The sequence below is a fragment of the Taudactylus pleione genome, unplaced genomic scaffold, assembly GCF_031769625.1.
Source record: "Taudactylus pleione unplaced genomic scaffold, aTauple2 ptg000181l, whole genome shotgun sequence".
Taxonomy (NCBI): Eukaryota; Metazoa; Chordata; class Amphibia; order Anura; family Myobatrachidae; genus Taudactylus; species Taudactylus pleione.
This window is the reverse complement of record NW_028284583.1, coordinates 1,324,252-1,350,976: the sequence shown is the minus strand read 5'-3', so window position 1 is coordinate 1,350,976 and position 26,725 is coordinate 1,324,252. Positions and strand designations below refer to the sequence as shown.

Here is a 26,725-nt window from a genome sequence, read left to right as displayed (position 1 = left end):
CTTCAGATGGCAATGGCCATTGTAACCTGTGTGGGCCACACGTCACAGCATTATCCAGAAGGGGGATGTGTGATCACCACTAGCACATGCATGGTTAGCAGACTGCACATGCCAAGTAACGTGGCTAAGATCCAAACCCAGAGGTAATGTGTTTGCATCAGTGATCACTTTACTTCTTACACATCACAGGGGACCCGGTCCCTACAGATGAATATTGTTCAATTCTGGTGAAACTTATTTTCTTATTGCCGCAATAAATGGAGATGACATTATAATTATCAGGGCCAGTTAACATTAAATGGTAAATATGACTACTGTAGGTGCTAGAATTTAATACACATTTTACATCTAAACATAATGTTAATAAATGAACTTTAATTATTTAGTTTGAGTCAATTTACTTGAAGTTTACCCTAATACATTCTGTAAGTGTGAAGTGAGAAACAACTAGATGTAGCTATCAAAAGACAAGAAAGTCACTAACCCTTTAGGTTACCAGCTTATTACATTGGGAATACAGAGAAGCAGTCACATGGTTAAACAGCCTCATCATGCTGTTATATTAAATGGCACACAGCTTGGTGCTGTGATGAGGAATTGCAGTATTGCTGTAATGTACTTAGGAAAACAAATTTTACAATCTGTGTAAACACCACAATTGCTTGGGCCTTTGTATCACAAATTATGTGCAAGTTGTAACTATATAAAAAAAAAAATCGACCATGAGAACCAACCCTTAAATGGACACAAAGAGCAAATTAATTTCAGTTTAATGCCAGACATATTCGGAGTGTGGCTAGGTACTATTTTGTGTGAGTCTCAATCGACACAGAAAAGCTTTTAATCTTACATTATTTGCAGAAGCTTTTTAACAGATGTTTCTCCCACTCACTCTCAAAATCTTGTCACTTTTCACTGCACAAACAACAGGAGACGTGACAGTTCCAGGCTACATGAGTGAACGGCAGTATAGACATTAAGATGAGGCCTAACTGATCTTTTACAAACACTGTGAACAAATCAATGAAATAGGAATAAAAGAATCAACTTGATATGTTATTGTTGTAAAATTTATAAAAATATAGTAAAAAGCATTTTTCATCATAGTGTCCCTTCAGTTTCTTACATATTCTATCATTTCTATAATTGTGTATAATACTTACTTCAAGACAGCTCAGGAAATCATAGAATTGTGCATATGTCACGTCCTTATTTAATTCGCCTGTATATGACAAAACTTAAGATTAGGCCAATCATTTCATTGCTTTATAACTTCTAGATGAAAATGCAGCAAATGCAGGATGTGTATAGCTACCATTCCCCAGTATGAAGATAAGCAAGCATTCTACTTACCAATAGGATGATACCTGTCATGTAAGGTATTCCAGAGGAAACGGCCGTCTGCCAGCGACATCAGAATCACGTGACTTCCATTTGGTATATGTGCGTCCAGGTAGTTCAGCTCCATCAAGACATTAGTCTTCAACTGCTGAGGTGTGGTCATGTGTTTTATTGTATCTGAATATCTAGGACACAGGTAAATCATGTAAGTTTTGCAAATCTTTCAATAATGAATAATAAGGGTATGATTCATCACGGATTGCAACTGGAACAGCAAATGCAGATCAGCCGATGGTGCGCACTGCGAATGCGTATGCACTGCAGTGTGCGTGCGTGAGTTGGCATTGCGATCACACTGCAATCACCTACACAGATACAAAGCCATTGCAAATCAAGGGACAGGACATCAGTGTTTGGGGGTGGTGAGGAGGAGTGTTAAATGCAGGCGTACCTGTCCGCTTGAACGCGGTTACATGGGTGTGCATAAATTAGTCACTGTGATGGCATACACAGCTTGAGTACTTACTGCATGTAACAAGGTTATCAATTTCTGAGTAAGGTCAGACCTGGTGTAATTGTGCGTGATGGGCCGATGTTACTCAATGTTCCCCATGTATACGCAGCACTGCAAGATATTATAGATGTGAGATAGCGGTAGTGGGCGTCTCTATGCTGGTTTTACAATTGCATTCATTAGCATATTTTCGCTGCAGACCTGCATGAGTAATTGCAGCCGCAATCACAATAGCGTTTTGTAGTGAATCAGTTTTTTTGCATTATATGGTAGATGATGATGCTTGGAGTAATACATAACACAAGGGAAGTAGAAAATAACGTCTGCAGGGCAAGATCAGGGAATATAAACTTTACCTATTATTTAGAGTACATCTTTTTCCCTCACTAACCCTCATCTCAACTAGCACAATTACTGCCACCCAAGAGGGGAGAGAACAGATATAAGGTTATGCAAATTGCTACTACTAAATGGGATAACTAGCCATCAATTACTTAGATCTGTAACGTCCACTGCCTTGGCTACTAGCCACCAGTGAATGGAGTCTGAGTAGCATACTAATCATCATGAATGAAAATTATCTAGGCTGCCCACTAGCCAACAGTGAATGGAGTCTGAGGAGCATACTCATCATGAATGAATATTATCTAGGCTGCCCACTAGTCACCAGTGAATGGAGTCTGAGGAGCATACTCATCATGAATGAATATTATCTAGGCTGCCCACTAGTCACCAGTGAAAGGAGTCTGAGTAGCATACTAATCATAAATGAATAGCCTCTAGGCTGTCCACTAGCCACCAGGTAATAGAGTCTGAGCAGCATACTTATAATGAATGATTAGTTTCTAGGCTGTCCACTAGCCACCAAAGAATGGAGTCTGAGCAGCATACTTATAATCAGGCCTGCCAAGAGCCGTCGCAGGCCAAGGTAACAGGGGGCATGGCCTAATCATAGGAGGCGTGGCCACGCCCCCTTCACGGCAAAAAACAACAACAAGATTTGCAGCGCCTCGCGCTGGGGAGGGGGGGCGCTCTGAGCGCCCTCAGCCCGGCGCAAAGCCGGGGGGGGCGCGATCAGTGTGATCGCTCCCCGCACAGGCATAGGAGACTGCTGTCTCCCACTGCAGCTCAGCACACACTGTGCTGGGCTGCTGTGAGGGAGGGGGGGGCGGCCCTCAGGAAGCCCGGGCCCGGGTAATCTGTACCCGCTCCCTCCCCCTCTCGGCGCCCCTGCTTATAATGAATGAATAGTATCTAGGCTTTCCACTAGCCACCAATGAATGGAGTCTGAGTAGCATACTTATAATGAAAGAATATTATCTAGGGTGTCCACTAGCCAATCATGAATGGAGTCTGAATATCATTTATCATGAATGAATAGCGTCTAGGCTGTCCACTAACCACCAGTGAATGGAGTAGCATACTTAGCATGAATGAATAGCGTCTAGGCTGTCCACTAGCCACCAGTGAGTAGAGTCTGAATATCATATTTATCATGGATGAATAGCTTCTAGGCTGTCCACTAGCCACCAGTGAATGGAGTGTGAGTAGCATACTAATCATGAATGAATAGCATTTAGGCTGTCCACTCGCCACCAGTGAATGGAGTCTGAATACCATACTTATCATAAATGAATAGCGTCTAGGCTGCCCACTAGCCACCAGTGAATAGGGTCTTGAATGTCCACTAGCTCATTAGCAAATATGTTTGCATTGCCCAAAGACCTCCAGTAACTAGATGGGTATTGACCTTTAGCTATTATCAGCTAGTGCTAGTACATTTATGTGAGGTTATTGTGCCGGCAGAATTTGTGAGCATCACATCTGATGTATTGAAAACAATATTGGCTTAAAGTGATGGAGTACAGTTCTGTATACAGTGTTAGTGATAATGATGTTAATAGTAAATAGGGTATGCTGAAATGAAGGAGAATGGAGCATTTGCTTACAACTTTGCAGTGAAGCAAACTTGTTAATCACTGTTTAAACAGATACCAAGAACATATTCCTGAACTGTGGTATGTGTAGCTTTAGGGTATTGAAATTGGGAAAGACTTGAACAATGCTACATTGCCATATCCTTATTATTATTATTATTATTATTATTATTATTATTATTATTATTATTATTAATAATAATAATAATAATAATATAAGACGTCAACATTATTATAATAATCAATATAAGCTACCATGTTTGTGGCACAGATAAAGGGCCTGAATTATCAAGTAGCGATTTTTCCGAATCTCAGATTTCCTGCACTTTTTTTGAATATTTTATTTAAGACAATACTGCTGAAAAATTGTTAAAAGAACTATATTTTCAAACGCAACACACCAGGTTTTACATTTTAGAAAAAATTCCATAAATAGCCAGAAGTTATACATTTTGAGATATCGCTACTTGATAAATCAGGCCCAATACTGTATTGGGTCAGAATTCATATTACAGTTGTGATGAAGGGATTGAGAGAACAAATAGTTTTATATATTAGACTTCATTTTCAAGACCAACATCATACCCAGGTTTATAGAAGGCAGTAAGAATGTACTATATAAAAATATATTGGGTTTACTGATAGTAGAGGGACTGTAAATTGTAATATACAGTACAGCAATACTTTTTAAGAGACAAAAAGCCAACATTGGAGATTTAAAACTACCGTCATCTGTGGGCGGCATCCAAGCCATAGACCCCATCTTCATTGTTTTAGTGCCTGGTTACATATCTGTTACATTTTTATTACATCATATCATGTAAAATGTTTTAAAAATGTACTCATATTCACTGCAATCCTCATGTCCAAGTGTAATTCAATAAACACAATCAGCATCTCCACAAGCTCCTTTAAATATATAGCAATTCTTTTCACATAGTCTTTTTATATCTTTCTTTACTAAATCATACCATTGTAATTAAACAGTAAATTATAAGGTCTACTTCACCTAACAGCTCCAACCCTCAACTTTGCCCACTTCCTTTCTTTTAATAATGTATGAGGGCTGATTGAAAAGTAATGAGACTGCCTCTTTATTTCTGTCCCATAGGTAGACGTGGTAACGATATGCTGGTTATTGTGAAGCTCATACATGGATGTGTTAGACTGTCATAGTCTTCTTTGTTTGGTCACAGCGAGTGGAAGATCTTTGTACCTTTCGCCATAGCAGATGAGGAAGACGTGTCTAAGAGATTACGTCAGAGATGTGTGATTGAATTTTGTGTTAAACTTGGAAAAAGCAGAAATGAAACTCATGAAATGTTATGGCAGGCAATACGGTGGAGAATCAATTAGCTGTGCTGCAGTATTTCGGTGGTGGAAGCACTTCAAAGAGGGTAATATGTGAGTGACTGATGAAGCGCATTTTGGGAGACCATCCACTGTGGCTACAGATGTCAACATTGCCAAAACTGCAGAGATGTTGCAAAATGACAGAAGGTTAACTTTACACAACTTTCGGCTTCACTTGGCATCTCATTTGAACGGGTTCAACATATTGTGACAGGAACTGAAAATGTATCACGTGTGTACCAGGTTGGTACCCAGAAATCTCACAGAAGAGCAGATGTGACGATGAGTTGAATCATGCAAGAACTCATTTGAATGTCTGAGAGGATACCCGATTTCCTGGCATCGATTGTGACATGTGAAGAATTGTGAATTCGTCATTATGACCCGGAATCCAAACAACAGTCCAGTATATGGAAATATGCAAATTTCGCCTTTGCTGAAAAAATACTGTGTGATCCCTTTGGCGTGTAAGTCATGCTTCTCCTGTTCTTTTATATGCATGGTATGATCTTAGAGCACTGGGTTCCCAGTGGACAGGCAATTAATGGTGACTACTATGCAAACATCCTGAAAACCCATCTGGGTGGAGCCATATGGACACATTTGCTGAAGAAACAGTGGTGTTTGCTCCAAGACAATGCCCGACCACATGTTGCTGCTGTTGCATTGGCAGCACTGACTGAAATTAATGGGACAGCACTGGAACAACCTCCATACAGCCCAGACTTAGCACCCTGTGATTTCTGGGAAATCCCAACCCTGAAACAACAACTGCATGGAAAATAGTTCTCAAAAGATGATGAAGTGAAAATTGCCACAGCTGCAACACTAAAAGTGATGTCACAGAACAGTCTACTGCAGGGCTTTGAATCATTGTTGAAATGCTGGAAAAAATTTACTGAATGTGAAAGATGATAAAAATGTTCAGATCCTGTGGAGTCACCTGTTTCTGAATAAAAAAAATCAGTCTCATCACTTTTCAATCAGCTCTCTTACAACTCATTCCAAATGCAAGTAAACATTTTTAATTTTTTTAGAATTCCTATGCTTAATTAAAATGTGATAGCACCCTTTCAAAAAGAAACCTCAAGAATGTTAATTGATCCAATAACTGGAATGGTTCAGACAATGTGATCATGCAAACAAATTCATTTATCAACTCTACAGATATGCCATTAGCAGTTGAACGGATCAAGGGACAATAAACACAGTTATGTTGATGAACCCTTTGCTACCATAATAATCCAGATTAGGCAACAGTTGTAAGTAATAATAGTTTTTTTTTAATTTAAAACACTTAAAAACCTGATATTTGTTTTGGCTAAGCAAGTTTTAGTATTTCACTAAAATATTATTATTCAATGACATCTCAAAGCTACAGTGATTTTGGAATTGTAGCCATTGTAGAAAGGTGAAAATTTCATATAGCCTAATATATTAATCAACAACCTCCAAGTGTATACATAAGAGCCTGTTGGGCTCTTTGTTATGTTCTACATAACATATATATTTTATACTTATTATTTCCTGATGTTAAGTTTAACTTACTCATTTATCCTTTATGAAAACAACTTATGTCAGTCCTTTGTTGCATGTTTATGTTTTGCTTTGTGTGTGCCAATTCTCTTCTTCCTTTTATGTTCTTATTATGGGATTTCAATTTTCTTTTCTTGTAATTGTTTAAATGTAAACAAAATAAAGTCCTACAAATAGCTGCATAAACTCTGACATTCCTGTTGCATAAACTATAAATAAATATACATATTTCTTTTTCCTCTTTGAGACTTACGGATTGCAGACATCATTACCAATCAATGCATAAAAAACAACCACAGGTTTATCCAGCTGTTGATTTCTTGCCAAGCTGAAAAACAAAAGCAAAAGTGACAGGTAAAATCGTCTGGCAAATATGGTAAATTCATATACGTAGCGTTTAGCATACTTATTTTGACTATCAGTATTGTTAGTGCTCAGACTGTCCACCTGCATTTTCTTTTTCCTGCATGGCACTACAAGTCTCCGCCTGGTAGCACCTCTTATTTCAGTATGATTAGGGTGTGCAGTCCAAGCCCCCCACCCCATTTTCCTCTATCTTTGTGTATATATAAAGTACACTTGAAGGTTGAGATTCTTGCTACCTGGTATTAGCACCCCGCTTATCTGCCTCTAGGTGATTTTAATCAGCAGAGGTTCCTACATTGCTGTTTATATATTAGAATGGGCATTATTATGGTAAGTATTTGATAAATTGATATTATTTATTGGTATTAGGGATATTAGGGACCCACCTTGATTGGGTTCACCTTGATGAGGTGGATGGGCAAGCATTTTTGGCCAAACATGTGCTAAGAACCTCACTTATACTACATGTTCATTGTAGAGTACAGTATATCATAATTATTTTGACTATCAGTATTGTAAGTGCTTAGAGTGTGCACCTACATTTTCTTTTCCTGCATGGCACTACAAGTCTCAGCATGGTAGCACCTCTTATTATGCTAAAAATTAGGGTGTGTAGTCCAAGATTCCCCTTATGCTTTCCTACTTATATTTGGTGAGCCCAAGAATAACATCTCCTATGTTTGAGTACAACTCAGTTATACAACAAAATACAAAGAAAAAGAAAAAAACAAGAAAACAGGAGGAACTAGCACTGCAGTGTCTGGATATGCGTCATATTACTAGCAGGCACCAGTGAGATAGCTTTTGGATGTCTCCACTTTTGTTTTGCCATGAAACTGCCACCTAAATCTAGTAGCTGTTTCACCGAAATTGCCCTGTGGCTCACAAATTGTGGATTATTACATATGGGCCTAGGGAATAGATTCAGACTGGCCATCAAACATACCAGAAAATGGTGAACCCCAAGCTGAAGTGGACCCCTATATCATGTTTGATAGAAGGATATAAATAGAACCAACTTTTTTTGTTCTCTAATATAATTATTGACCAAATAAGTAATATGGTAGATTATTGTATTTTTATGGTATAAAATCTATGTGGTTCATTAAAAATTATTATATAGTTTTAACTATGCTTGGCACCATGCCAGGGGCGCTGAGAAGGGGGGGAGTGGGTACTAATTTCCCTGGCCCAGACTTGTTGGAGGGGCCCGATGGGGTCCCGGGTCTGACACCACCCCCCTTCCCTCTTAGCCGCCCAGCCTACGCTGCTGTTTGCTGGGCTGCAGTGGGGGACCAGGGAGACTGCCAGCCCCTGCTGAGCAGCAGCAATCTCTTCTCCTCTGCCTGTGGGATCGCTCCTCCCTCCTGGATTTGCACTGGGCTGAGGGGCACACAGCGGCCCCCTCCCCAACTTCATGGTGCTGCAAATTGTTTTATTTTTTTTACCTCCCATGGTTAGGCCACGCCTCCTGCTAGTATGGATACTGGAGTACATTTATATAAGTGTAATATAAATAAAACATGTAAATATAGAATTGGGTTATCTGACAATTCTACAATCATGATAATATTATTGCATGACATTCTTACTGTGTTGGTCTGCTCAGCTATTTCAACCAGAAGCCATAAAACAATTATGTAGTTACTATGAACTATCTGTAACAGATGATTTATATTACTCATTGACACAATTCCATGGTTCGGAATGATTGATTAAAAGTGATTGTGCATTGTTTCATTGTTGTATCATTCTTACTGTATATGTGGACATTTTCCATTTCTTTAAAAGGCTAATACAATTTTGCCAACCTGGTGTTACTTGAGACCCGGTAGTTGAGATCTGATAACACTTGTGCACTGGAACTTAAGTTAATTATATTAATAGATTTCCACAGAATCTACACAGCTTGCTATACAGGGTGATGTTATAATAAGGAGGGTACCAAGTGCAAGAAAGTTATACAGAGTACACAATGAAAAACTATTTACTTAATTTTCAGGCTGTCTTACAAAAAGAGGCAAAGAGGTGACCCTGCTTCTAACCCCTGTGAAGTCTCCATAGTCTGTTATTTAACACATGAGGAAAAGGGACACAGCCATTTTCAGGATGAGGCTCAACTAGAGACGCCCCACCCTGTCTTTACCTCCTTTCAATATTTCTATATCATTACTTATTACATTTAATTGTGTTATGTAAAATACATATAATTAATGACCATGAGCTTTGCAAAGAAATATTTTTATCATTTAACATGCCAGCTCCCTTATTTGCAAATAACATGCACTTCTGCAACAAAACTATGCCTCTGGATGCGGGTAGCGGTGTGGGAGTGCTAAACACCATCTGGGACAGCGGGTAATACCGGGTCTCTCCAGAGCTAAGTGGTACACAGCCGAGTACCACTGTGTTGCTTGTTAAGAGTCACAAGACAGTACTGCACATGCGCAGAACTTAGGTCGGCAGCCATCTTAGTACAGGGAATGAAACTTCCCTGGAGGAGTAACAACATGGAGTCTGCACAGTAGCGCACTCCAGTTTCAACACTATTCCGAACAATTTGATATTGAAGATTCATTTCTCTTGGATGTTAGTGATTCATGACAATGGGAATAATATTCATATATAAAACATAGTATATGTGTATATTATTCAAATGTACCTTTTTATATAATTCTGTAAATTGTCAAATGCACCACCTGTCAAAGAAACAATATATATTTATAGCACGCATTAAATATTTTACCTTTAAATAATATACATACAGTATACTATTCTACAACCCAAAGTACCTATACTTTCTCAATCTGATACTATAAACAAAATGTTGTATAATTACACTTATATTGACATTTAGCTTAAAGGCTGACAGAGTTGATATCTATTTTAGTGACATTTCTTAAAATGTATATTTCAATAAAATACTTTGTGTAATTGAATACATTCTCTAGTGTTAGCTATGTAGCTTTTCACTGATTAGCTTACAGTACTTTTATAACAGTATACTTTTAGTTATAAATTTAGGCTCCTTAGATTTGTTTAATTGAGTAATTGGATTAAGAGATATCAAGCGAGACTTAACTGCTGTGTAAGACTCAAAACACAGTGATGCTATACAGACACCGATCCAAAAAAGGAAAAAACAGAGTAAACTTTACTTATGCGATACTGCTTGCAGAGAACTATCGTACATTTAAAATAATAATCTGTTTTTTCCTTTTTGACTATGGGCCTGATTCAGAGCCGGACGCTCTTTAAGAGAGTTCGCTCTGAATCAGGGCATTTTTTTTTTTGTTGTGGTCTCCTGGCCGCTTGCTAAGCTGTGGGTGACCACCCACAGCTTTTGCGGGCAGCTAGGTGATGGTCACGATGGTTGCGACCATCGGGGCTTGCGACGAGTCCCTTGTGGTAGGGTCTCGTCCGACGCAAGCCCCAGAGAGCTTCCTGCTCTAACAGAACAGGAAGCTCTCCAATGACATCACTGGTGATGTCAGTAGTGCCTCCCACATACGGCAGGCATTCCCGCCCATTGACAGCCTCCCCTTTTGTAGTGAGTCCCGGAGCGAGAGAATTTCTCTCTCGCTCCGGGGGTTGCGCATGCGCGCGGCGTGTGGCGCACGTGCACAGTACCCCACCATCAACATGATTGCGAGCGTTTGCACTCACGAGCGGGTCTAAATCAGGCCCAATGTCCCATTTAAGTTTGTTAAATTTTGGTAGCTGGAACTGCCTGCTCTTCTGTTTAACTGCATTAATACTGTTTATTGTAAACTATTTTAAAAATAAAGGATAAAAAAAAAAATATACAAAAATTGTATGTTGTTCTGTTTGAGGACTAGCTCAATCATTGTAATTGATGTATGTATTTGTGGACTTATCTGCATAAAATGGCAGACACAACATGCTGCTGCTGAGATGACATGTACACATGTGAGGCTACTACAATATTTCCAGTAAAACAATGCAGACTGACTGGTTTACCAACCCTTTGCCATGCTACTAGTGTACCACTTTACCCCAGAAGACACTGAAAACTAGAACAGCAAAATGGAGTCAGCTCTGAATTGTATAACATTATCTGCACTCTTCACTGTGACATGAAATAATTCCAGTTACACATGTTGGAGGTTTCATATATATTTTTAAAAGATGGGATGGGCCTATGGGGGCAAAACATAATAATGTAACCTTTGTGATTAGGACATGGGGTAAATACTATATGAATTGGGTACAGGGAATTGGGGAAATAGTCTAAGGGGAAATCTTAAATTATTGGCTGGTAATACATTTAGTAGGGCAAAGATATTAATTAAAAAAAGACAAAAAAAAGATATAGTGCTTCAATGGCCAAGGAGAATGTTGAGTTGTAAGGAAGATGAGGGATGGACAAATATGGCATCACATTTCCTACTGTGACTAGCAAGGAAAATACAGCCCTGTATGCTACGTTCATTATTCCCTTGCATTAATAGTTCCTAAAAATACATGAGCCAAAGTGGAGGAAACACAGTACCACTATACAACATCAATTAATTTAATTTATATATTCTTTTATTTAAGAACATACAAAGCACAGGCAATATGAAGGTGTACATCCCACAGTAATTAGTATCTTGTGAGGGCATAATATTTAAATTTATCCTTTTTACATACTGTAGAACAAACACATACCATTTTTAGCTATATTCTGGTAATCCCTATGGTTGCAAAGGTTCCAGTTTCGAAATCGTTGGTATAACGACTGGGTCCATCCTCTAAAGTAAACAGAACAAAGTTCTGTAAAATTAAAAAATATTAGACAGAATTGTACATGCTGGAAGGCATTTCCCGAAAGTCGCATTATTTCCCTCATACAGTATACTGTAAGAAAAGTGTTTTAAATCATTTTAATAACATTAAAGCAAAACAGCAAATCAAGAAATGTTAATTTGTGTGTGCATAATTAATAACAAAAGATAATAACTCATATCATTGAACTTATTTTTGGGACACTTAGTTTATCTTTAAAAACTTAAGTAATGGACACATTAAGTATTCTTACAAATACATAAATATAATGAGAACAGTAAATATATGACCTTGATGGTGTTATTTGAAAGTGGTTTGTTTCCAGATTCCAGACACTTAAATTTTTTTTGATAATAACAAGGAAAATCATAAAATGCATTCTGACTGATGTCCTCTCATTGCAAGTAATCCTGTGTGCGTTGTGGTAAGGATGTATTGGAACAAATACAGAGTAACAAATTGGTAATTTTATAAATAAAATCTTTATAATTTTAATCATGATATTGATGACATGTTGTCCATGCTCTGATATATTTTACCTCTCAATTGATCACATACTGATATTATACCAGGTCTATAGTACTCTATAGTATAGTATATAGTTATTCAATTGATTATTATTATTTTTTTTACCAATGAGTGAGCAGCCAAAAATATTTACTGAATGATTTAGAAATACTCGATAAGTGCAGATCAATCTCAAAAGAAGTTTTCCAAATGATTTCAAAACACGGTTCCTGTGAGTCTGCCTGTTTTTTTTTAAAGTGGCGACAATTTAAAAGACAAAACCGGATTGGTTTTGCCTTTTAAATGATTGCAGCTTTAAAACATTGACAGACTCACCTACATCATACCGATGCCTGAATCTCAGGCTGTTACATTTCCCCCATATTATACACAAAAACAAACATCCAAACCCCCAACCATTCAAATGTATATACTTATACCTACAGTACACACCATAAAAAATAAAACATTGCTAAGCTATTGCACATGTATCACACTACACCATTATTCTCCGCTACACTCACCCACACTGACATTGTTCTCCTCCTCCTTCCCTCCCCTCAGAACACACAGCCCCTACACCTGCTACAGAATGCCCCCTTGGTGGTAATCAACCAATAGACAGACTGCCATTCACAATCTATGCCAATGTCTATTATAGTAATAGTAATGAGTGTTCAAGAGGGAAGCTGCAGGCTGTGACATTCAAGCAGTGAACTTTGGGAGATGATGTGCTGCAGCAGTACATGAAGTTGTGACATTGTCCCTATGTGTGGACTTGTCATGGGTAGGGGGAAAGTGAGAGCATGGAGGAAAGAGGTAGGATAGAGAACAGGAAGATATGTGAAGAGAGCACTGGCAAAATGGGAATAGAAACCAGGGAAAGAGAAGAGAACAGGATAAGGAGAGACAGAATAGGAGAAAGAGGGGAGAGAATCAGAGTGGTTGGAAAGGGGGAGAAGGAACAGCAAGAAAAGGAGGAGAAAGAAAAATAACAAGGGGAAAGAGGAGGAGGTAGAGAAAAAGATGGGAAGTAGAGGAAAAAAGAAAGAGGACAGGGGAAAAGGAGGGAAGATATATAGGGGAGAGAAATAAACACACACAAAAAAACCCTCAGGCAACGCCTTGCGCAACAGATAGTAATAATAATAAATAAGATCATTTATGAAGAATTAAGGAAAAATCAAATGCCGACCTTCAAAAAACATGAAAATAAAAACGACACAACTATCTGCCTTAAGTGTGAATGGGTATTGGAATGAGAACGCATATACAATTATCATAACATATATTACTCATAAGTTAAAGATCAATATCTTACCCAATTGTTGAATTCTCAAATCCAGTGTACAAGGAAAACTGAGGCCAGTCTAATTCATTGGAAATGGCAAGCGCCATGTTTGAAAATGAGTTCTAAACACATAAAAAAATATTAAATGTTTAACTAATATATAACCAATATATAAGGAACAAGGATGACCCCTTTTATAGCTCTTGTGTTTTTCTTGTATTATATTGTAACGCTTGCAGGTGTTGAGAGGATGGGGAGATGCCATGTTATAGTGTAAGTTCCTTTAATTGCTTTGGATGTACCCTGTCATGTATATTACGTATTTAGTAATGGGTGAAAAGTGCTAAAAAGGGGCTAAGCTTGAACAATGCCTCAGGAGGAACTTTCTGGCATTGTAGAAGTTCAGCTCCTATCAAGTGGTGCCAGGATTCCAACAGACAACATATGATACAAGATCCCAAAAGAACTTTACTGAATGAGAATTTCCCTCCCTGAGATTGTGCGTCTTTGGAGTCATGAGTCTCATTTTTGATGCCTCACTGTGGATTACTTCCAGGGTCTTGCTGGGTATTGTATGTTGAATGTTCCTGTAATGTTACTGTTTGATAGAGACTGCCGGATTGAGTCAGTACTAAAAACAGTATACTGGAAATGTGAGTGCTCTATCTAATGGAGCTATTCTCTTATTCTCCTGTCTCCATCAGAATATTTGATTGTTCACTCCCAGCTCTCATTCACCTCCTCATTTCCTTGCAGACTTACAATATTGGCAGGGTAAGTACTAGAATAGGTTTTATTTGCACTTCAGGCTAAGTGGCTCTAATAGCTATCATGGACTTGTTCTTATAGGAAATAATACAAAACTATTATTAATTAAGGAAGACCGAGGAGACGACGGAATTGAGGATTGAGGATGAAAACGGCACCTTGACAGCTGGTACGGGCTTCCAGTCTCCATCACTCTATCACTATGACTGGCCTTGTAGCCTCATAGTGGCCCCACTGGCAATCCAGCTGGAGGTTTAATGCTTTACAATGCTTCTCTGTCAGTAATCTGCACTGTAATGCCAAATGGACCTAAGAGTAGAGGAGCGTATTGATATCTGCAACATGAGATATACCTGTATTTGTTTTCAGAATTATTTTGTGTTATCTTAACGTAGTGAGTAATACAAAAACATCACCAAAAATTGCTACAGCCAGCCTTGCCCATTCTTTACTTAGGGAAACTATTTATAAAACAATGCATTGGTCTGCATATTACTGTATTTAATTTATTAAAAAACACAAAATAGTAGTGCCCTTTAATTATATCTAAACAAAGGGATTAAGAAGCATTTTATTTGTAGCTAATAAGTTGCTAGAAAATAATATTGTTTTAATTTACAATATCTGTTTTACAATTATTTTTTTGGGATGAGGGGTTATTAGACACCCGTATCCTGATGACAGGGATTAGTGACAGCCCTTAATATATATTGGAACTCCATGTTGACAGCTTTACATTGTTAATTTGATTTCTAATTGAAGTACACAATGGTTGTATTACAAAACTAGCCTTTTATGCGTTTATATGTGGATCTGTATTACAAAATATAAGATAAACGTATTTCAGTACATGTAAATACATTTCAGCGTTACAAAAATACAATCTTGTCTATACGAAAAAGAACCCTGACAAAAGATTAATTGACAAAAGACTGGTCGATATCCACAGGCGAGCAGTACAGTCATATAATGGATTATAGGTGAGCATGGAGACGCGCTTTCTATATTTCCCATGGTGCTTTAGATAAAAAGGTCTATATCAATCTTCTTAGAGGAAAACAAATTCAAAGTGCACCAATGCTCCTCTCATGTAGTTATTTTTAGATAATGTGTTAATAATATTGTGCTGTATAGCAGAAAACAAGGCAAACATTTGCTTCCAAAATCCCATCTATATTCCCAGGTGATATGCTATCAAAAGAGCATCATTGTCTGCATGAAATTAAATTAGATATAGCTGAAGAGAAATGTGCAAATAAGCAGTGATTTGACAGTAACACTGTAACCTCTACTGTCTTACTAGCATTATTCTGGCCAAATGGGTAAGTATACAGCTTATAACATATGCTAATGTAAGGCTAATTCATATAAAATTGTGCTAAACAGGGTACAGTGTGCCACTCTGTTATCCTTAAATGTGCATAAGCTTACAGTATACAGTATAGTAGTTACGAATGATTCCAGAACCACAATGAAACAAATCTTAATGGTTCTTATTTGGGTAAGCACCAGGGGCGTTTCTCAGGGGCGTATCTATAATGGGTGCAGGGTGTGCGGGGAACACGGGCCCCTGGGACCAGGGGGGGCCCCGCACTACACACCCTGCACCCATAATATTACTTACCTCTCCGGAGTCCTACTTCAGCGCGGGGGTCTGGCGCTGTAAGAATGACTGGAAAATGGCTGCCGCTGCCATTTTCCTGTCGTTTGCGCATGCGCAGTACAGGGAAAATGGCCACCGCGGCCATTTTCCCAGTGACCAGCGCATCCTCTATAGACTCTGGGCACACTCTAGTGCCCAGAGTCTATAACTCCAGCGCTGGCCGCACACAGGGCCTGATTCAGAGCCGGACGCTATTTGTGCTCGGTCGTTCAGAAAAAGGGGCCGGCTATTTAAATTGAGCGCTCGCTCTTTCCGGTCTTTTGACGCCTCTATGTGTGAGCGAGCGAACGAAACATGCGCTTGCTATTTTGTAAAGATGCCCCCTGGCCGCTCGCATCCTACGTCATCTCCGCTATTTATTAGATTAATCGAGTACATCGAAAGGCGTCTGAACTGCTCGCAGTGCTTGTGTTTGGATTTTCCTACCGCAATCATGCGAACAGTTCAGGCTAAGAGACAATCAAGTGACGTGGCCAATGACGCTGCTTTGTTAATTATGCACACCCTTAAAACGCCCGTTTTGACCATTTGGCACGCCTGCGTTCGGATCTCCACTCCCCGTTTTCAAGCACCTTCCCCTGTTACCACCTACAAACGCCTCATCCTCTCACTCAAATTAGCAGGCACTCGCTATTTTGCGAGTGCTCGATTTCCGACCGCACTGACTGGTTGGCGCATGCGCATTACGACCTATATGCATGCGCAGATGTGCGAACATCGCTCGGAGTGAACGAGCGGCCGCTTACGAGTGGCTCTGAATCAGGCCCACAGCTCAGTGCACTGCCAGCTGCTGGACAGAGAGGAGGGGGCCCGTGTCGTAGACTGCACACAGGCCCTCTCCTCTCTAGAAATGCCCCTGGCGTTTCTATAATGGGTGCAGGGTGTGCAGGGAACATGGGTCCCTGGGTCCAGGGGAGGCCCACACCGCATACCCTGCACACATATTTTTAATACTTACCACTCTGCCGCTGGAGTCCCATCTCGGCGCCGGTATCAGCACTATCAAAATTACCTGGAAAATGGCTGACGCAGCCATTTTCCCTATGTTTTGCGCATGCGCAGAAGGGAAAACACTGGGAAAATGGCCACAGCGACATTTTTCCAGTGACCTGCACATGCCATGCACTGGAGACTCTGGGCCTGATTCAGAGCCGCTCGTAAGTGGCCGCTCGTTCGCTCCGAGCGATGTTCGCACAACTGCGCATGCGTATGGGTCAGAATGCGCATGCGCCAACCATTCAGTGCGATCGGAAATCGAGCGCTCGCCAAATAGCGAGTGCCTGCAAATTTGAGTGACAGAATGAGGCGTTTGTGGGTGGTAACAGGGGAAGGTGCTTGAAAACGGGGAGTGGAGATCTGAACGCAGGCGTGCCAAACGGTCAAAACGGGCGTGCATAATTAACAAAGCAGCGTCATCGACCACGTCACTTGGTTGTCTCTTAGCCTGAACTGTTCACATGATTGCGGTAGGATAAATCTACCACAAGCACTGCGAGCAGTTCATACGCCTTTCGATGTACTCGATTAATCAAATAAATAGCGGAGATGACGTATGATGCGAGCAGCCAGGGGGCGTCTTTGCAAAATAGCGAGCGCATGTTTCGTTCGCTCGCTCAGACATAGAGGTGTCAACAGGCCGCAAAGAGCGAGCGCTCAATTTAAATAGCCGTCCCCTTTTTCTGACCGAGCGAGCGCAAATAGCGTCCGGCTCTGAATCAGGCCCTCTGTGCACTCTCTAGTGCCCAGAGTCTACCGGTGAGGTGCTGCGCTCAGTGCGCAGCCGGCTGCTGGAGAAAGAGGAAGGGACCCCGACAAAGACTGAACATGGGCCCCTAACTCTCTGGAAACACCCCTGGTTAGCACCACTCCTTACTTGAAGTTTTATACAATATTTGCCAGTTTGGTCACCTCAAAGAATATAGGACTCTGGAGAGAACTGGATGTATCCAAGTTGAAGCAATTTTTATTTAGCTGTCTATGTCCTGGTGCTAAACAGTGGGCTTATGACATATCTATAAATAGTATTGTGTAGCACTCAGAATTAGTCTCCTGACCAGCTGCTGCTAAGTGCCATTTAGTTACTACAGAGTACTACAGCAGTTCAACTGTTTGCTGTCACCTGTTTTACAGATTAAAGGTCATCATGTTTGAGATAACAAGAAGACCCGGTACCTGACACCACGGGTAGATTTCAGGGTCAGGTCGCACAACATTAATAGCCACCTCCTACTCCCCGTTTTTGTCAATATTAGATTATAATCCATAAATTGGTAATTGCCAGTATAATATAATATAATGGGGGAGAATCAGAACTCACTGACAGTCATAAATAAACTGATTACTTGTAATTGTCTGTCATTCTGAAATTTATCACTAACTACAAAATATTTCTACTATACCATGATACATCATGTGTGTTTGGACAGGTCACATAGTCCACTAAATAGACCCAGTTAGAGAGATGCCTCAGATAACTGGGCAGTCACCTGCCAGGTCCGTTTACTTATTGGCTAGCCCCCATGGTCAGACACATGCTTATTGGTCCATCCATTTTCAGCAACTACAAAATATTTCCACTGTACAGCACTGTATGTCATGTAGAATGGAGTGGTCTGCACTTGTGCTCCATGTCCACACTCCACTCAAGAAGCCATATCGTGCAGTACAGTGAAAATATTTTGTAATTGCTGGGAAATTTTGGACTGACAGTAATAAAACAAATGTCTGAGTGCCACCTCTCCAGCAAGTTGCCGCACTCAGGAATGTGCCTCACTTACTAGTGGATAATTCATCAATGCCTGACACACTTTCCCTGTAACTTATTGGCTTCTTCTTCTTCGTTTTATATGTTCTACCTTCTGCAGCTGAATGCCATCCAGGTACCCAGTAGACCGTAGCACTCCTGTACTTGGTTTGTAATAAGGTGACACCTGAGTCCCATGCCATTTAAATGTTCATATGTTTATTATAATAACAAACATAACAAAGACATATGGCACATAATAGACAAGGGCTTACTTACCTTAGACATGTTCATAGGAGAAATCCACTCTGGAGGTATGTGGAAATGAGCGGCTGCAGAGTCTCCCAGTACTACAATCCCCTTTGCATCAGTGCCTGCAAAAGACATTGAGCAGTTTTACAGAACTTTGTGGTGCTGCATTAAGTGGTTTTATTGTATTTTAATTGTATAACAGTGTTAGATGCAATTAAACAGAGGAAGCATCACATTCATAATCCTGTTTGTCTTTTCTGTGATACACATATTGCCAGCTAATTGCTCACTAGCGGTAGTCAATTAAGGAAGTTAGAGGTTATTGAAGTCAATATACACCACATGGTATGAATATATTATTTTGGTTCCTATATATGGCTCAATCACCAGAGAATTTATTACATGACATAGTTACTTTTCTCCCCACACATAGTCAGTAGCACTGAAAAGCATATAATTATAAGTAAGGAAAGTCAGAGAAGTAAGGCAACCGATATCCTGATTTTCAAAGTAATATATTTACTATTTATATGTTTGTTTCTCTGTGAAAATTCTTACTGTAGTTTCATTTTATTGATTCCTAATACAATTGAATACTACATAATATAACTAATTTGTACTGCATTTTATGATAGTATTTATGTATAATACTCTACAAATGTGTTTACAAGATGAAAGCTCTTACAAAGATAGGCTTTGATTACTCATGTCATCATTGGTTCCTTGTCCAATGCAGTACCTGGTTTGGGTGGAATGGTGGAAGCATTTATCATGCAATCTGGAGCATACATATTGGTGATATTCCAGATCACCTGTGTCATAGTAAGTAATATTGGGCCTAATTCAAAGGTGAATGCAAAAGGGATGGGTGCTGCGGATTTGGTCGCAGCGGATCTGAGAACATATGCTAATGCCAAAGAAGTTGTCTCTTGTAAAAAGATGCCCACCTGCCGGGTTTATCAGATCCACTGCCTATGTCCTAAGACGTAGCATCAGATCAACATATGGGACATAGCGCGGACGATCAGACAACTGAGCAACCGTATGGTTGTTTAGAGTGTCCACCGCAACTAAGCTGCAGATGTCAGTGAACCTGAATCGGAAGACCCTGGGCATGCCCCCAAAATGGAGGCGACACGCCTCCGTTTTCTCCAACTATCCCTGTGCTGGCAGCTTGTCAATCAAAATGTGTCTATAGCTGCACTGCAAACGCCATTGCAGGACTATCACGGCACATGCGCAGAACTAAAACCATCAGTCATGTGCAACTGAATTGAAAAGTGCAACTGAATGGGCACTGAACCAGGCCCATTGCATTTTCTAATATTACTACTCATCATACACATATACATACATACAAGTAACTACTGCATCTCAGTTATAATTAATCCAGTAATTAACAGAATACCATTTCAATATTATCTGTTTTAAACAGTGTTTATATAACAATTACTACATTTTAGGCAGGACTATAAAATAATGTATTATAAAAAACACCTTCACACAGTTTCTTCTCATATGGGATTCCATCTTCTGGATCAAAACCCTATGGAAAAAAAAAAAAGTCTTTTCATCATTGTGCTGTCTAAAATCAAACTTACAATGGAGTAAGTACAAATGGACATGTACAATAAATCTGAATAAACATAAAAGTGTTATGGTTTTCCTAGGACTGACCTGTTTTTGCGTCTATGATTATTTTGAGCATAATATTTAACTACAAACAGTTAAATATAAACAATGCATTATTCAATACAAGATGGTAACCATTATAACAAAATGACTTTTATTTGGCTATGGAGGTTGGAGAGTAATACTGGAAAGAGCACACATGCATTTAGTAAGCATATAGATCAGGAGGACATCTAGTATTTTATGTGCTGAAATCATAGCACTAAACTGTAAACAGCCATTACATAGGACAAGCATGTTGTCCTGTTTTTGTTAAAATCTCAATCAGGGCCAGATTAAGTGGTGTCGGCTGCCCCGGGGCCCCCACACACAGAGGGGCCCCCACACAGGGTCCATGTAACCCTACCAAGAACAGGTGTCCAGCGGAACCTGTTCCAGGGTGGAGGCTCAGCAGCGGCATCTGTTCTACTGCATGCAGCCGTATAGTGGCTCCTGAGTCCCCTCATCAGTGTCACATGACACATATCTGTGATGCTGAGGAGGGGACTCACTCAGGAGCAGCTCTGTAAGATGTCAGGTGAGTCATCAGCGGTGGGGATGGAGCACTAAGCTCCGTGTGGCTTGGGGGGGGAGGGTTTGTGGTAGACACTGTGTGGGGCTTTTTAAGGGGAAGAGGGAGTAGACTTCATGTGGTTTGGGGGAGTAGGCTCCTTGTGGGGCATTCTGGGGGGAGGAGCTTTATGAGGCTTGCAGGGGCCCCCACAACTTAGTTGCCATGGGGCCCCCACAAAACTTAATCTGACCCTGATCACGAATGACTATTTTTCTTACATAGCAAAAAAATAGCAGTACCACAATCTTCAAAACTATAATGGGTTCATTGCATTTGACATTTAATAAGAGACATATGATCTTCTAATATTGTCTGGTGTATACCTGCAGTTATAAGGGATATTTTCCAAACAAACAGTAAGACCAAATAGCTAAAGCTATACATTTCCTTTGCTCCCGTATTTTCAGTGCTGTTATGGCAAGTTCTGCATTTATGGTCCATCATGTTTTTGTTAAATTGTCATTAGTATAGTTACAACCCTAATCATAGTTCTGTGAAACAAATACAGTGTAATGCATCACAATCTGATATTAAGCATCCATGTTGTACTTATTTGAGCCTCGAAATTCAGTTCATAATCTTTGGACTACTTTGATTTGCATATGATATCATCTAATAAATTTTAAATTCAAAGTTTTTCGCTTAAAGACATTAAACAGGATGCTTACAAATTTTGAAAAACTTGGAAATTCAATTGGCTGGTTTGGAAGCCTCAAACTTGTTTGCTGTACGATGGTGATTTTCTTTTGGGCTTATTAGATTTGTGGTTGACTGCTGAAGCCAAATTTGTAGTGCAAACTTCAAGATCACAGGATGAAATTTGATGTTAGAGATCAAAGTTTGAGTTTCCTGTTCACATGGAAGACAGTTAAAAATATACAGTTTTGCCATTTAAACTATAATCAACTTATACGCCTTGCTCAAAATGAGTTGCCATTTATTAGTCTGTCTAAGGGATGTTCATTTATTGTGAATCTTTTGAATTTCAGAACCAATTTAAGAAACCAGAGTAAAAAACATCTTGAAACAAAATCAAGCATTAGTCCTCTGTGAATGTACCCTTATTTCCATCTGTAGACACATTTTATTAATTAAATAACATATTTAATAAAAACCTTTTAAATATTAAATTACTCACCCAAATTCCATTGCAATTTGAATCATGTAGAGCATCCCAGTCCTCCGGACTGTAGAAAATATAAACATTGTGTTCATTAACGTAATCATTTTCACAAGTCACTTCTCACTTCTGGAAAGGCTTATCACAGACACTGCTGCTACAGAGAAGTTGTTTGTTTCCCTGACACTTTGGAATCAGTGTCCGTGTATAATACACCTATATAAAATCACACCATCTGTTACTTAGATGTATTGCCTCTGGCTTGTCATCTAAATCATGGAATTGTAACAAAATAGGCATTAAACCATTTATACAAGCCTTTACAATTATTATAATGCTGAATAAAACCATGACAGCTGCATAACACAAGGCTGAAAGAACTATTGCTTGACACATTTTGCTTTATCAGCATTATCACCACTAGTAATGGAGAAAATATAAATTGCATGGTAGAAGGGGCCTATTAAATGTAATTAGCAAAGCGGGAAAACATAACTTTTTAAATGAAGACATTGCCCCTATTTATTCACTTCACACAAACATAGGTGTCTGCCCACATTCAGGTTTTGGGACTTGTCACCAGAAAATCAATTTATTCTGGATTGCAGTTATGAAATATACACGGTGAAAATAATGAGAACATCCCATCATCAAGTTTATCCTTCTACCACTTTAGGATCACCCCCTTTATTCCTTTCACCTTTTCAGTTTTCTCCTAACATACTCCTTGGTTTGTAGTACAGCCATTCTGCTGACTGATGTAGCAACTCAATGGTATTGTCACCCCAAACACAAACCACAGATAAAAGTAATTATATATTTATACTTAAGTGATAAGATTTAAGAAGGACCGAAATATTCTCAAAACAAGAACTTCTTATATATGCCATCCTGTCTGTCTATGCTATAAACTATTTTTTTCACTACTATATATAAATCACCATTTGTTTATGTTTTGGATATTATTCATAAAATAAAAGCCCTATAGCAGCCCATAATTCTTAGACCTGAATATTTTATTCTTGGTATATCAATTTCAAAGCAATGTCATTGCTTTGAAAAACCTACACCTACCACATGAGAGGTCCACCTAAGAGCTCACACCCGTAAACATCTATCCTTCTGTACTGAGGCAGGTTTACTAAAAGTATTTTTATGCTATTTATGTATTGATTTATATTGTAAATTGTTTTATATATTTTTACATCTGTTGATATACTAATAATAAAATATTCAGGTATAAGAATTATGGGCTGCCATAGGGCTTTTATTTTATGAATAATATCCAAAACAAATGATGATTTTAAGAGTAACTAGAAGGTTGTGTTTGACCAAAAGCTAATATTGCAATATTTCTCCTATTCAATTAACATTCAAAGTTGTAGCGCACCAAAGGTACCCCCTCATATATATATATATATATATATATATTTTTGTTTTATATATATATATATATAGCACTCCAAGAAACGGCGGCACTCAGGGATTTGTAATAACAACATACACACGAAGCAGCAGTCTTTTCTACATCGACGTTTCAATGCATAAGCATTTTCATCAGGGCTTATGCATTGAAACGTCGATGTAGAAAATACTGCTACTTCGTGTGTGTGTTGTTATTACATATCCCTGAGTGCCGCTGTATCTTGGAGTGCTGTTGGTCTGTGCAGTGATACTGCACTGTTAGCGGAAGGCAACGGGGTGAGCTGACTTGCATTATAGTGAGTGCCGGATTTACCATATTCTCCTATATATATATATATATATATATATATATATATTGTGATAGACGCACTGGAACAGTTTTGAGTGGCTTCTATGTCTGTCCCAGATTCCTGTCCTATGTGTTTTAAAACCCCCAGGGGAAGTCTGTTCAGAAAAACAGACTAGAAATGTTGGCTTTAATGAAAAGCCGGAATGGGTCCTGGGGGTGTGGATGTGAGGAGTGGGAGGGCTCCATCCACAGGCCACACCAGGTGTTGGGCCTTTCAGCTTGGTAGCAGGCTCGTTAGGGCTTGCACCTGAAAGTGGCTCAGATAAGCTGGGTTTTGTTATAGCTGAGTGTCTCATACCTGGGAGGGCAGGCCCGCAGGCTACCTTGCTCTGAGACACTGTGTGATATCAACTGTAAGTACTGTGGACGTGAACTTATTTAGTCTTCTGTTAGTGAGGGAACCTGCTGTCTAGTTAGAGCCCAGACGGGCTAGGATTTTGTTTGTGTTTTGTTTTATTTAGGTGTCCAGTACAATAAAGACTGGCTCCGACCAGCTTGCACGAGAACCCCAGAATTGTGTCCTGTTTCTCCGTCTGCTGTGTGTGTAAAGAGAGAGTCCATCTACTCAGGAGAGGGACCCTATCCCGACTGTGTCACAAGTGGTGGAGAATGAGTGCAAGTCCACACTGAAGTTGCAGCATGGAAAACATTTTTCCTTTAAAATTTAAAGGAACAGACATGTAATTGTGGAACCCATGAAGGTGGCATCAGCAGATGCTTAGAGAAGCCAGATTCAGCTTCCAACCCGCACCTAAAGAAAAGATGGAGGACATTGTTAAGGCCTTGCTCCAAGCTATGGCAGCTCAGCAGGAAACGAACAAACTTCAGCAGGAAGCTACCAGAACTCAGCAGGAATCCACCAATATGCAACTGTTTGCCTTATAGACAGCCCAGAGGCAACAACAAGTCACTATTGAGGAAACCCGGCAGGCCTTAAAAGAGGTAGTACAACACTTGGTAGCCCGGTCTGGAGATGCATCCACTGACCCTCCAACCCACACTCACTCCATACGCGCCAGTCATTTTTTTACAGAAGATGACTCCAAGTGATGATGTGGAGGCGTATCTCTTGGCATTTGAGAGAACCACAGAAAGGGAGAGTTGGCCCAAGGAACAGTGGGCAAGTCTTGTGGCACCCTTCGTGTCGTGGGAACCACAAAAGGCCTACTATGATTTGTGCCTGGTTGATGCAAAGGACTATGAAAAACTAAAACGGGAGATCCTAACTCGCTTCAGGGTCACCTCATTTGTTCATGCCCAACGAGTCCACCATCGGGAATTCCAAATGGAAAAGCCTTCACGCTCACAGATGCATGACCTCGTCCATCTAACCACAAAATGGCTACAGCCCGAGACTCTGACAGGACCACAGATAGTAGAAAGAGTCATGATGGACCAGTATCTGCGATCGCTACCAGCATCTCTGCACAAGTGGGTGAGCCATGCAGACCCTAAGTCCGCAGAGCAGTTAGTTGAACTGGGGGAAAGGTTTGTGGCAGCTGAGGAGCTGTTGAGTCTGACCCACTGAGCTCCAATGGGCATTGGCAAACTCCCATCGACACGGGTAAGACTGTTCCAGGGGAGAAGGGTGCTGGGCAATGGAATGTACTTAAGACTGAGGGTGTGGAACCTGGAGATAGGCCAGCCAGGCCAGGAAGGTTCCTGCTCTGTAAAAGACTAGATAATAATGTAATTCAGTGTTTCTGATGTGGTGGTTTTGGCCATATTGCAGCTAATTGTTCACTTACCTCTGAACCTATGCAATGTGATACTGCTCATGTCAACCACAGGGGGTCTTTCTTTGCACAGCCAGCCTGTACTGCTGACCGGCAGGCTGAGACAGATAAACACATGTGTGTACTCACTGTAGAAGGCAACTGAGTAGAGGTGCTGTTAGATTCTGGTAGCCTGGTTACACTTATGAAAGCTGAACTGGTGAACCCCCTGAAGCATAAAGGGAAAACTGTTGGTGTGACCTGCATACATGGGGATACTCAGTATTATATTACTGCAGAAGTGAACATCGAGACACCATGTGGTTCCGCGATAGTCTCTGTGGGTTTGGTACATGGCTTAATGTATGATGCAATATTGGGGAGAGACTTTGCTCACTTCTGGAAGTTGTGGGAAAGCCGATTTTGCACAGAGGTAAATTACCCTGACCCATTTGGGAAGGTTACTGGTGTAGTAGCAGAAGAAGTTTCTTCAGAGTCAGAGATGTTCCCTTTTTCTAGCATGATTGGAGAACTAGAGAATGCGGAGAATGATGGTGGCTCACCAACTGATGTGCCTCCCACTGAGGTGGGAAGTGTTGTTGAGCCAGTTGATCGTCTATCTGATTTAGAGGTCAGAAGAGAGGTCCTTGCCATGGAGCAGTTAAATGACCCTACTCTGGTAAAAGCCAGGGAGAATGTCAAGGTGATTGATGGTAAACCCATAGACCCCGATAGTTCTTTGTCATACCCTCACATGGCAGTATGTCCGGACTTCTTGTATCAGGTGACTAATAAGGGGTGGAAAGATATTG

At 40.0% G+C, this 26,725-nt stretch overlaps 1 protein-coding gene across 1 annotated transcript in view; it reads right to left on the bottom strand.

Moving 5' to 3' along the window:
- The window catches only part of AOAH (acyloxyacyl hydrolase), a 187,293-nt gene that overhangs the window by 52,796 nt on the left and 107,772 nt on the right, over positions 1–26,725 (bottom strand). The window contains exons 9-17 of the mRNA XM_088476026.1: positions 22,443–22,491; positions 20,557–20,605; positions 19,087–19,181; positions 13,664–13,755; positions 11,719–11,801; positions 9,710–9,746; positions 6,935–7,009; positions 1,354–1,526; positions 1,164–1,222 (exon numbers count right to left, since the gene is read on the bottom strand). Of these exons, the coding sequence (XP_088332152.1) occupies positions 1,164–1,222; positions 1,354–1,526; positions 6,935–7,009; positions 9,710–9,746; positions 11,719–11,801; positions 13,664–13,755; positions 19,087–19,181; positions 20,557–20,605; positions 22,443–22,491 (712 nt within the window). The remainder of the gene's footprint in view (positions 1–1,163; positions 1,223–1,353; positions 1,527–6,934; positions 7,010–9,709; positions 9,747–11,718; positions 11,802–13,663; positions 13,756–19,086; positions 19,182–20,556; positions 20,606–22,442; positions 22,492–26,725) is intronic.